General features: G+C 38.2%; 1 protein-coding gene across 1 annotated transcript in view; it reads left to right on the forward strand.

Annotated features, from left to right (window-relative positions):
- COL4A1 (collagen type IV alpha 1 chain) overlaps positions 1-12,933 on the forward strand; it is a 215,832-nt gene that overhangs the window by 174,692 nt on the left and 28,207 nt on the right. The window contains exons 31-37 of the mRNA XM_077482895.1: positions 1,448-1,561; positions 4,376-4,543; positions 6,005-6,094; positions 9,874-10,020; positions 10,316-10,414; positions 10,570-10,659; positions 10,852-10,991. Of these exons, the coding sequence (XP_077339021.1) occupies positions 1,448-1,561; positions 4,376-4,543; positions 6,005-6,094; positions 9,874-10,020; positions 10,316-10,414; positions 10,570-10,659; positions 10,852-10,991 (848 nt within the window). The remainder of the gene's footprint in view (positions 1-1,447; positions 1,562-4,375; positions 4,544-6,004; positions 6,095-9,873; positions 10,021-10,315; positions 10,415-10,569; positions 10,660-10,851; positions 10,992-12,933) is intronic.

Here is a 12,933-nt window from a genome sequence, read left to right on the forward strand (position 1 = left end):
CTACACTCAGGATGAATAAGCACAGGGGGCAACTTTGAACAGCAGCATTGCCAGTCTAGGGGGTGGGTAATGTTAAATGTATTAGCAGATTTAAATACACTAACAAATTGAAGTCAAACTCCAGCTAATGCTTTATAAGCAGTTACAGCAAACAGCTTTTTTTCCTTTCGGGATAAAGGTTTTAAATAGATGAAGTTGGTCATTATAAGCCCCCCTGTCTCTGTTAAATGGTTTGTCTCAACCCTCCAACTGCTACATCCACAACTTGTTCTGTTTAAAATGAACAGAATTAATTGCAGGATATCCAGTGAAAAATAGAATAGGAAACCTAAAAAAGAAAATGAATGCAGCCATCACATCTAAATAAAATAAAAATTGCTAAAATACAATACAATAAATGTTTGCTTTTGGGTCTAATACCACTTTAATGTAAAACAAATGCATCAGCTTGAAGGACATTGCCTAGAAAGAATGTTTTTCAATTAAATATTCTTAATAAATAAATGGGAGTGTATCCAATGCATTTAAAAACAATAAACAATTTATTTATATGTGCAATAAGTATGAAAGACTGAAATTAAAATGTGTGACATCTAGTTTTAAAAAAAAAAATGACCAGAAACTGTAATTTGACTAAACATAAAATGAACATATTTCTTGCATTTGAGAGTTACAATGAATTAAAAAAGAAAAACTGACTTGGTGCCAATAGGTTGGCATTAAGCAAATACCCCACCTATGTTGAAAAAATGATCTCCACTCAGTAGCTATAGACCTGAAAGTTTAGCTTTCATTGCAGGAAACATATGTTTGGGGTTTTATAAGTATGTAAAAAGAAAACAAATAAATAATCAATAGCCAGCATATTGTGATTTATGTTTTTCATTTATTTATTTGTCTCCAAGAAATCTATATTTTCATGTGGAAGTAAGCAAAAACAAATATCATTTATTCGGACTATGATAAAGCCTTATAGCAACTCCTTATAGCTGGAAAGTATGTCATTTAAAAAAAAATGTGAAAACAATTTTGTAACTGAATACAAAACTCCCTTAGAGACCTTATGTACTCAGTCGGTCAATTAGTTGGTCAATGACTCAACCAATGTGTCAAAGACACACTGGTTGATTGGGCAACTACATGGCAATTGAGGTTCTGTTTGGATAAATGTGAAGTTATGCATCGGTTGCAATCAATGATAGAGAAATATTGAGTGTCCTTATAGACCACAAACGTAAAACAACAGCACACAATGCCAATTTGCAAAAAGCAAAGATTTGAGAGGGAGAGACATTATTTTGCATCTATAGAAAATATAAATTACCTTACTTTTAACTGTATCACAGAGCCTCTACAGTAGTGACATATGGTTTTTATCTTCTAAAGTTTTGCATCTTTGTTATATGTTGTGGTTCAAAGAAAATAAAATGTATATATTTCCTTAAAGGTGAGACTGGCCCTGCTGGAGCAACAGGCATGAGAGGTAATCCTGGTGCACCCGGTATTGGTCCACATGGAGAACCAGGGCCTCAAGGATCACAGGGATCTCCTGGAGTTCCAGGTAACTAAATATTAGTAGTGGACAGTTGAATGGTTTTAAAAGATTTTTAAGGGTTACAGGAAATAGATTTTATCTCTCTTACCCAGAAAATGCTCACCAGTTAGCACCATATCATACTGTCTATAATCCAGCCTTCAGATCCTTGAAGTGGCACCAAACTGTTAGGCACCAACCTGAGAAGATGTATTCCTGTCCTCCTACTCCACTATCCTGGGAGCATTTCCTGGTTCTTTTAAAATTTGATCAAGGGACTCAGTCACCCGATCTTATTTTCTATCTATTACACTCCATTCTTTTTCCCTTAATATCCATAAAGTGATAGAATATATTGTAATAAATAAGGGGACAGAGAAAAAAAATACACTTCCTGTCGTGTAGTAAAAGATGCACTTTATTAAAACAGAATAGTAAGTATTGCACTAACTTTAAAATAGCTTAGCAATATAGCATAATATATACTTAGAGGTTGATTTACTAAAGGCAAAGATGCTGTTCACTTCGCAGGGGAAATTTTCCTTAGCTTAGTAAATGTGTTGAAAATGCACTTTGCAAAGTATACCAAATCACCTGCAAGGAAAATGTAAAAATATATAAATATATTTGCTTGCACATGATTAAGGTGATGGAGGTCAGCAGAGATTCACCTCATTCACAAAGCTAAATAATTATTTGGAAAGCAAAAATTCACTCACAAAGTCCACCGTGGGGGGAAGGAAAGAAAATTCCCCCACTGTGTTGATGCGGGGAATCCCTCCAGCAACGCTATTGTGTTCTGCCAATGGGGAGCCTTCCCTACTGGTAGAACACAATGAATAGCATTGCTGGCTATAGCCAGCGGCACTAATCATGTGGAAAAAACCCGACAGGTTGGTTGTGCACAAGTTGATTGGTAGATCAACTTGAGTACAATCAGGGTGCCCATACATGGATCGAAAATTCGGCCAGTCCCAACTGGCCATGATTCAATGTATGTATGGCCGGCTTAACTTGCCAATAAACTCATTCTTTTTTGCAGAACAATAATCAGGTATTTTAAAAGTGTTGGGTTGGTGAATAGGAAAATGCATAGATGATGTGGTGTTAAATGGTGAACACTTGCGGTGTAAGTGGGATACATTGAATCTGATACACTGGTGCTAAGAGATACATTTGCAGTGCACCCAGAAGAAAACTGTATTAAAAAACTACAAGCCAAAAAACATACCACAAATTGAGACATTTACATTATAATGCCTTGTACACACGGTCGACATTCCGACAACAAAATCCGTCAGTTTTTTTCAGACGGATTTTGTCCTAAACTGGTGTTGCATACACATGGCCGGACAAAGTTGTTGGAAAATCCGATTGTTCGTTCGTTATGACGGAACTATGTTGAGGCTAGTAGCCAATAGCTTTGGTCTCGTAATATGATCTGTGCATGCGAGGCACTTTGTCCCATCTGAATTCTCTACAAACAATCAGAAAAGTACGATCTGATTTTTTTGTCTGAAAATTTGTGATCCTGCTCTCAAATTTTTTCCATCAGAATTTCCGATGGAAAAAGTCCGATAGAGCCCACACACAATCTGATTTTCTGACAATATAATCTGATCGGACCTTTTCCGTCAGAAGTTCTGACCGTGTGTACAAGGCATAAGATACTAACAAAACTAGAAACAGAATCCCTGTATAATGGTGAGATGGACTTCAAAATTGCAATACCTATTTGTAATTTGTGGATTGTTTATTGTAGGTGATTGGCTGTGTGGGCACCTAGCGCTGTACTAGCAGTCTTCCTTTGTGCCTTTTATTTAAAAAAAAGTTATTTTGGCTAGTATTGGTAAAGTACAATCTTGTTTTAAAGCACAATTGCCTAATTTATTTCAGGAGCTACTCATAACAGACCTGATCTGGGCTGAAATTATGTATAGTATCTTTAATGCATCCTAAAAATTCTCCAGGATTCATGCTGGGTATTGCAGGGAAATGCCACACACAATAAAAGCTTAGTATAATGCCAGTGTTGTTTTATTGCAACACTATAGAATAAACAGAAAGCACACAAGTATTGCATAACACAAAAGGAAAAACAGTATTCGCAAATGACAAGCAGCCGCTGTCTCCAGTGTGCACCATCACTGGGGGTGGACTCTGTTCACAAGAGCTCTGATGAAGCGGGTCTGTCCTTAAAATTTGTCAGTTGTGATGCATGCTAGAGACAGCAGCTGCATGCTGTCTAACAGGATTTACTACAAGGATTTCTTCACTCTTTATTCTTACGATGTCGGTTGACCTGCTCTCTTTTTGGATGTTGTTTTATATGAAAAAACAAGGTTTAAAGAACACTTGTGAACACCAGTTTTGCAATTTTTATAAAGGTTTTATTATGACGTGATGTGATTCTTTTTTCATTTTTTATAAGGATTCTCAATTACAATTTCAATAGCAAAAAAAAATAAACAATATTTGGAAAGACATATTCCAAAGTTTCCATGCAGCTAGCCTGCATTTTTAAATGAAAAACATAAATTATGCTAAAACTTGAATCTATATAAATGGATGCAAAGTGTATTAGAACTGAAAATGTACCTAGGAAAAAATTACATATTAAAATTGATATTTATATTTGCTGTACTTTTTCACCAGTGTATCTTGATTTTAATGTTTTAGTGTTTTAGTTGCTCATGTTAGTAGTATTACTTTTCTTTGATGTTTAGTATACCTTTAATAATTGTGCATTGTATATGGTGTATTTTACTCAATTTGTCACAGATTTGAAAATCAGATACTGTTTATTTAGCACATAATATCCCCATGCAATGTTACTTACAGGCCCTGTTGGACAGAAAGGAGATAGAGGATATCCTGGATTCCCTGGAGCAGATATGCCAGGACCAAAAGGAGATAAGGGAAAAGCAGGCATGCCTGGGTCCATGGGTATGCCAGGTTTGCTTGGACAACCGGGTCCACCAGGAAAAGACGGGGCTCCAGGTTTTCAAGGTAACCTGATGTTTCATACCAATCATCAGTTGGAACATCATGCCACTTAGCTAATAACACCTTTGCTAAATCATATATAGTATGTGTATATGCTAATATAAAATTTTCAAGCCAGGTTCAGGTGTAAACACAGCTCCACATTAGTGCCAATGTTAACCATGACTCTTTTATCGGTACAGCTTGCAAGCCCAATATCTGAAGAATTAGATAACGTTTTAATATCTTTATTTTTAACATTTGAAGCAGATACTCCTATTCCTCTTTCTTAAAATATTAGTTCTAACGTGGTTATGCGCATTTGAAAAACATTTCTATGCTGCACAGATTTTAAAAAAGAACATGTGAAAAGTTGAATTGGGATATGCAGTATACACCTATGTTCTCTTCTGTGTAGACTAGTCATTTCATCTATTTTTAAATAAAAAACTAGATTCCATAAATAGGCCTCTGTCTCTTCCGAATAGAAGAAAAAGCGTGAACAAAGGATAGCAAATGGCTGAATATTTTTGCATTATATCAGATATCCTGGCCTCCACCTTCTCATGTAGCATAAGCCCTGCGGTCATGAATCATAAACTTAAATTGTACCTTGAATGTGCTGGGGTGGCTATTACAAAGAAGAGCGTATTCCTCCTTGGGATGGATTTCCTCTCCCATTAGTGTAGTCAAGAGTAAAAAACAGCAGAACAGAACTGCTGAGCCAGCTGGCATGACACCCATAAGTGAAAGAAAGTCTACATCTGTCCTCAATCTCAAATACAGGTGAGTGGATAACCAGGGACAAAGTGCGCAATTTTGGTATGAACCAAATATGAGCAAGTCATAACTTTATAAGTAGTTTCTATTGCAAGTACATTGTGGGAGCAAGATTTCACGGTTTCCCCTATACGGGACTAGTCTCCATTTCTTAATTTATCCCCAGGACTCTCAATCACTGTTGAGTATAAGTTGGGAGTAAGATGTAAGCGGGGTAAGTAACATGGTGTAAATAAGTGATCTCATTCCCAGGGAGTGTGGATAATTTTTACACCTAGATTTGAATGGAGACAAAAGCAATGGACTGTTAGGGAACTTATAATGCTTAAAAAAATATATATATTTGAAGATATCTATATGTTTCGATTAAAGGTAATTAAAGGGTATGCTGTAATGAAGAAAATTGAAGAATTTTTTGACCAGAAATAAGTTGTGAAACTTTGGTTACCCCAACCTTAGACCATGCCTGAAAACAGGAGCGGGAATTGAAAGCAGGGCCAAATGCTGGGTTATTAAGGGATGACATAGGAGGTTTTCATGGAGACTGCAAAGCAGCAGAGTGTTTATGAGCTTCCCATACCTGCATAGTGTGCATTAGTATACAACAGAGAATCTGCGGTCTATTGGTATGGATATTTTATATTTGGGGTCCATCGTGCTCATGTGATGTAAAGAAAATGTTTGCTTTTTTGTCTTTCATTTTAGGCCAAAAAGGAGAAATGGGTTTTATGGGAGTTCCAGGAATCGCTGGACAGCCAGGTTCCCCAGGAAATCCAGGCTTATCCGGAGAAAAAGGTAAATTAAATCTTCATATTTATTGAATGGTGTTTTGGTCCACAATATAAAAGCTATAAAGCAGAGATTTCTCATATGAAAATAAATGTGCAGTCTTTTTTACCTTTTATTTTAGATAAATATGTTAAGAGATCAGTTTGGTATAGCCTTTAATAGTATTAATTGTTAATCTATTGAAGACCTTGTTTCTCTATTTATTTGTCATTTTAATAATATAATACAGTATTTATATAGAGCCAACAGTTTGTGCAGCACTATACAACATGAGGGCAGTACAGAATACAATCTCATCCAATATAGTAGGATATATACTGTATGTACATGGGGGCAGTCACATTTGCTCATTGCATACACAGGTTCTGCCTCCCCCTTCACAATGCTGAGCAATAGTTGTGATTTGCAGCTCAATCTGACATTCTTCAAGTCTCTGAGACAGCTGACTCATTAAAAACAATGCATTCCCATGTGACTGATATCTAACAGTCGAAAATGGCCTGTACACACGATCCGAAAATCGGACGACAGATTGTCTGACCTTTTTCACTTAATAGTCACAAGTAGAAATTGAATTGGTTACTAAAGTCATGAAAATTCTCGTACGACAGAAAAAAAAAAAATCGGAATTGATGTCACGTGTTGTAATGTGTTTAGCCGCGTACACACGGGCGGACTGTCTGGCCAACTAAGTCCGTCAGACAATCCGACAGACAGTCCATCCTACTTTCGAATGAACGGACTTGACCACACACGATGAACAAACAGTCCGTTGAAAGCTTGCGCGATGACGTGTACAGCACGTACGACGGGACTAGAAATCGGAAGTCCAATACACAGCAATGCAACCTTTTGCCGTGTAAATCCTTTCTGAGCATGCGCCATACTTAGTCCGTCCAACTAGCCTACTCACGAGCGGACTGTCCGCTGAAACCAAAGTTGGACGGACAATATTACGGAAATTCCGAAAGACTTAGTCCGCCAGACTGTACGCTGAAAAAGTCCGCTGAAGCCCACACACGAGCGGACTGTCTGCTGAAATGTGTTTCGGCGGACTAAGTTGGACAGACAGTCCGCCCGTGTGTAGGCGGCTTTAGTATTGTATTTTCGGATGACAACTGTACTGACTAAACGAAAATCGTACGATCTGGTATCGCACAAGGAAAATTTTTGTGCCTGTCTAATCGAATAATAGCGGATGAACTGTCATGATCAGCTCTCGAAAGCTCTGTACTAACAATCTGATTATCGTACGATCGCATCAAAAGCAGTATTTATTTGTCAGATTTTCGGAACATGTGTGCTAGTAGACAGAGACAGAATAATTGGACTAAAGCACCCTTTAGTGGCTTATCTACATGTTTATTGCAATAGCAAATATAAATAAACTTGTAAAAACAAGCTGTGTCAAAATTAAAGCTGGATACACGTGGGCCAAAAATCAGCAAAAAATACTTGGTTCAGCAGGAACTCAGCTCTTTGTCTGACAGAAACCAATGTCTGCGAGTGCTGATCAGTGTGTTCTAGTGGGGGGGGGGCAGCCCCTTGTCAGAACATAATAGCTCAGCATGGAGATCGCTACACTAACATCAAATGTGTTAGTACGACAATCTGTATGTTTTTTTTTCATTCAGCCTGCTCGGTTGAATAAAATTAAACTTCTTTTTTTTGATCAGTCAGTGGGCTTTGGACTTGAAGAATATATTACACATCGTAATATAAATAACACAAACAGAACTCACTGATTTCACAATACGCTCACTGGACACTTTATTAGGTACACCTGACTTATACCGGGTTGGACCCCCTGTTGCCTTCAGAACTGCCTTATTTCCTTATGGCATAGATTCAACAAGGTGTTGTAAACATTCCTGAGAAATTTTGGCTCATATTGATATGATAGCATCACGCAGTTGTGCAGATTTGTCGGCTGCACATCCACGATTCAATAACATCCAAAAGGTGCTCCATTGGATTGAGATCTGGTGATTATGGAGGCCACTGGTGTACAGTGAACTCATTGTCATGTTCAAGAAATTATTTGAAATTATTTGAGCTTTGTGCCATGGGGCATTATCCTGCTGGAGTTAGCCATCAGAAGATGGGTACACTGTATTCATAAAGGAAGGGACATGGTCAGCAACAATACTCAGGTAGGCCGTGGAGTTTAAATGATGCTGGTACTTAGGGGCCCAAAGTGCACCAAGAAAATATCCCCACACCATTACACCACCACCAGCCTGGACCACTGATACAAGGCAGGATGGATCCATGCTGATTTCATGTTGTTTAACCCTTTCATGACTAAGCCTATTTTTGGAATTTGGTGTTTACAAGTTAAAATCCATATTTTTTGCTAGAAAATTACTTGGAACCCCCAAACATTATATATATATTTTTAGCAGAGACTCTAGAGAATAAAACGGCGACTGTTGCAATATTTTATGTCACACGGTATTTGCGCAGCTGTGTTTTAAACGCAACTTTTTGGGAAAAGGGACACTTTCATGAATTAAAAAAAAACAAAACAGTAAAATTATCCAATTTTTTTTACATAATGTGAAAGATAATGTTACGCCGAGTAAATAGATACCAAACATGTCACACTTTATAATTGCATGCACTTGTGGATTGACGACAAAGTACGGTACCTAAAAATCTCAATAGGCGATTCTGAATACCGGATATTTTTTTTAAAGCGGCGCTATTGGCAGCCGAGTAAACGGGAAGTGACATCATGACATTGCTTCCGTGTTTACTATGAGGAGACTGGAACGAAGCTGATTACGGCTTCGTTCCAGTTCCTCCCCAGCAGCCGGAGGCAGCGGACATGGAATCAGTGCTCCCGATTGAGCGGGAGCACCGGTAACAGCGGCGGAAGGCAGCGGGAGGGGGGCCGTCCCCTCCCGCTCCTCCGGCATAACAGCCAATCGTCTTTTAGCCGCATCGGTTGTTATGGATGGATAGCCAATCGCCTGCTGAAAAAAACGGTACCGGGATGATGCCTGCAGGTGCGGGCATCATCCCGGTATACCCCCCGGAAGCCGAGTATGCACATCTGCATACGCTCGGCGGGAAGGGGTTAAGCCAGATTCTGACTCTACAATCAGATTTTCACAGTTGAAATCTTTTATTGTCCAATTTTGGTGAGCCTGTCTGAATTTTAGCGGACAGGAGAGGCACTCGGGTTGGTCTTCTGTTGCTGTAGCCCATATGCTTCAAGGTTCAATGTGTTGTGCATTCAAAGATGGTATTCTGTATAGCTTGGTTGTAACGAGTCACTGTTGCCTTTCTACCATCTCAAACCATTCTCCTCTGACCTCTGGCATCAACAAGGCATTTTCCTCCACACAACTGCTGCTCACTGGATATTTTCTATTTTTGGGACAAGTCGTCTTTACCACATCTAGATGCCTAAATGCATTGAGTTGGTGCCATTTGATTGGCTGATTAGCAATTATTGTTACCAAGCAATTGAACAGGTGTACCTAATAAAATGTCTGGTGAGTGTATATTGTTGCATTGAGGGCTTTAAACAAAACCTATATCACAACTTGCAAAGAAAGATTATATACTAGCTAAGCAGGGTAAGAATTTAGATTGAAGGAACAATGTATTGCCACAGTTTTTATAATTTCAGATTATTTTAATAGTTTTTAAATGCAAGGTCCTGGGAAAAAAGACAGATGAAACGTTTTCAGTTTCATGCATATTGTGAATGTTGGTATGTGTGTAAACTGATGTAGGATCATGAAAACTGAATTGTTTGTCCTTATGGTATTCAGGTGATTCTGGTTCTCCCGGGATCCGTGGCGAGCCAGGGTTTCCTGGTTTTAAAGGTGAAAAGGGTGAAGAAGGACTGCAAGGACCACCAGGATCTCTTCCACCCATGGAAAACATGAAGGGTCAAAAGGGAGATCAGGGAGACAGAGGTAAAGTTTTGGCAAAAATGTGTCACTCTACACCATAAATAATCTGACAAAGCACATTTGCATCTAACTGGGCACTAAACAAATCCAGTGTTATACTTTATGTGCTCCCCATATTTATAACAGGTATAAAAATATTAGAAAAAAAAATTAAGACCAGGCTGTGGCCTATCCTGGATAAAAAGCTTCATAGAGTAACTAAGCAGGTCCAGACTAGGAAAACAAAAATTACAGGGGTGTTAACCCTTCCCTATGCTAACCAAAAGTTAAGTACAGTACATTGTTGCTTTTTTTCTAGGTGTCATTGGTATTGAAGGACAAAAGGGGACAAAGGGTGAAATAGGAAGCTTTGGGATGCCTGGAAAGGATGGAGATCAAGGAATGCCAGGGCAACCAGGTAAATTATATTTCCTGCATACTGTATATTTATTTTTTACTCAATATACTCAATACTCAATATGTCCATTTGTTATCTGTCAGATTCGTTTTGAGAAAGCAGTTTTTCTAAATGTCTGCTTTCTCTTTTTTTACTTTAATGTAATACATTTACAGGAGACAAAGGAGACAAGGGTAGTCATGGTGTGCCAGGAAGTCCAGGAACTGCAGGTCCAAAAGGATCCATGGGAGAAATGGGTTTACCAGGTAGAGATAATTTACTATCAAAGTATAATTGTAAACTAAGCATTATAAGGCAATATTATCTTGTATGAAAAGTAGTACATATAATACATATCATTAATATATGTACCTTGATTTTTATTTTTAACATAAGTGTTAGGGGAGCAGTGATGGTATTATGTCATGGTTTATTGCTGAAGCTAAATTTATATATAGGATCCACTGGACCAAAGGGAGAACATGGTATTCAAGGCACTCCAGGTCTACCAGGTGTAACTGGGATCAAAGGTGAAAAGGGGCTGAAAGGTGAAGATGGGCCTCCAGGTCTTGGCATTCCTGGACCTCCAGGGTCAAAGGTAAGTACTGTAAGATGCATATATTGATACAAACCTTAACTTAAATACAGTGAGATTGAAATATTGATATAAAATTAAAGGTACGTACAGTGATATATATTTAGGGGCTGATTTATTGAAAGAAAATTGACTGTACACTTTCCAAGGCAAGTTACACCTTACAGGGGAATATGCTCCAGAGCTTAGTGAATGTAGTGAAATTTCATTTTGAACAGAATACCTAATTGTGTGCAAAGAAAATATACATTATTTGCAGTAGTGGATTCATTAGGCACTTGGAAAAATTCTCATTCAAAGTACAACTTCAATTGTAAATTGAACTGTCTATTTTACTTGCTAAATCAATCCCGCAATTATATCAACTTTAAAACACTTGCCTCACCAAAAATGAATCATAGTTTACAGACACATTATATGCTGTATCAGTCTTCTTAGTGGCCTTAAAAGGTATTCAGAAGCAAATAAGGAGAATCCCTACTATTACTATTTGGCTACTGATAGTACACATTTTTTTGCTGAAAGCACTGTATGAATACAGCCACATACCAAGTATTCTATACTAGTCCAATGCTGTTGTTAGGCTAGGGCTTCAGAAGATGGATCTCTTTATTTCACATTTGAGTAAAAAATACTGTAAATTACTCAACAACCATTTAGAAGATTTATGGGTAATTTTACATGTTCAACCACAAATTCTCTCTGGAAACTTCTACCTTTTCAGGTATTGATAAACTATGACACTACATGTTGCCAATTCCTTGACATTCACACTATCTAGGCCAGTGATTCTCAACCAGGGTTCAGTGGAACCCTAGGGTTCCACCAAAGGTTGCTAGGGGTTCCTTCAGCATTGGGCAATTTCTACCTCTCAGATAAGTTCCCACTGACACCATTGAACTTTTTAGCTATCTGTAAGGAGGTAATTCTTCCCAATGACCACAAGTGTAAGGACCTTTCTTCTCACTGACCATCACACTTATATATCATGAGTTATAGTTTTCAAATTTTTAGCAGGGGTTCCCCAAGACCAGAGAACTATTTGAAGGGTTCCTCTGTGTTGAAAAGGTTGAGAAAGGCTGATCTATGCATTTTGCTGCAAATGTCTCTCCTGGCCCATGACTTGCACTAGTTCATACTCTACTGCGTTCTATACTCTATCCACTGTGATTCCTTTCTTGTAGCAGTGCCCAAGCTCAGAGCTGTGTGACAGAGCACACCACACCATGGGGAGGGGGGTTGAACAAGGCAGTGCACATGTTGTTGTGGTACTGGGGGTGTGCGCCCAGCCTCCAGTGCATCCTGCCATCTAGACATGACAGGGAGGGCCACTCAAAACCTCACACAACCTTCATGACTTTTAAAATAAGCTCCTTATTTCAAAGATGAACTTTTTTTTTTTATCTACTGGGGACAATTAAACGCATGGTATCTTTTTTGGAAAGGTAAACTTTAACTTTGTGCATACAATACAAAACATAGAAGCAGAAAATATACTAGATCATTGTTGTTGGGCTTATTTATTAGTGCAAAGAGCAGTATCGCCGTTCAAAGTCCAGTTACCTATAAAAAAAACAAATATTGTCATGTCAGATTAACGACAGATACATGTGAGGAGTTGAATCTGTGGTAATCTAAGTGTAAGTAAACCCAAAATCTATTTGCAGTATGTTTGACATCATGTCTTAATATATAAATTTTTCCTAAGCAAAATGTTTTTTGTGAATCCATTGCAAATTTTCTTACCTGAAGGTCATTATCAATACTTCAGGGGTTATTTACCGTATATACTCGAGTATAGGCCGACCCGAATATAAGCCGAGGCCCCCAATTTACCCCCAAAAAACTAGAAAACTTATTGACTCGTGTATAAGCCGAGGGTGAGACATGGCTGTCCATCCCTGTGTGTCCGTCCATCCCTGTGTGTGTGTCCGTCCATCCATCC

The sequence above is a fragment of the Lithobates pipiens genome, unplaced genomic scaffold, assembly GCF_037356315.1.
Source record: "Lithobates pipiens isolate NorthernLeopardFrog02 unplaced genomic scaffold, aLitPip1_a1.2 Scaffold_16, whole genome shotgun sequence".
Classification (NCBI taxonomy): Eukaryota; Metazoa; Chordata; class Amphibia; order Anura; family Ranidae; genus Lithobates; species Lithobates pipiens.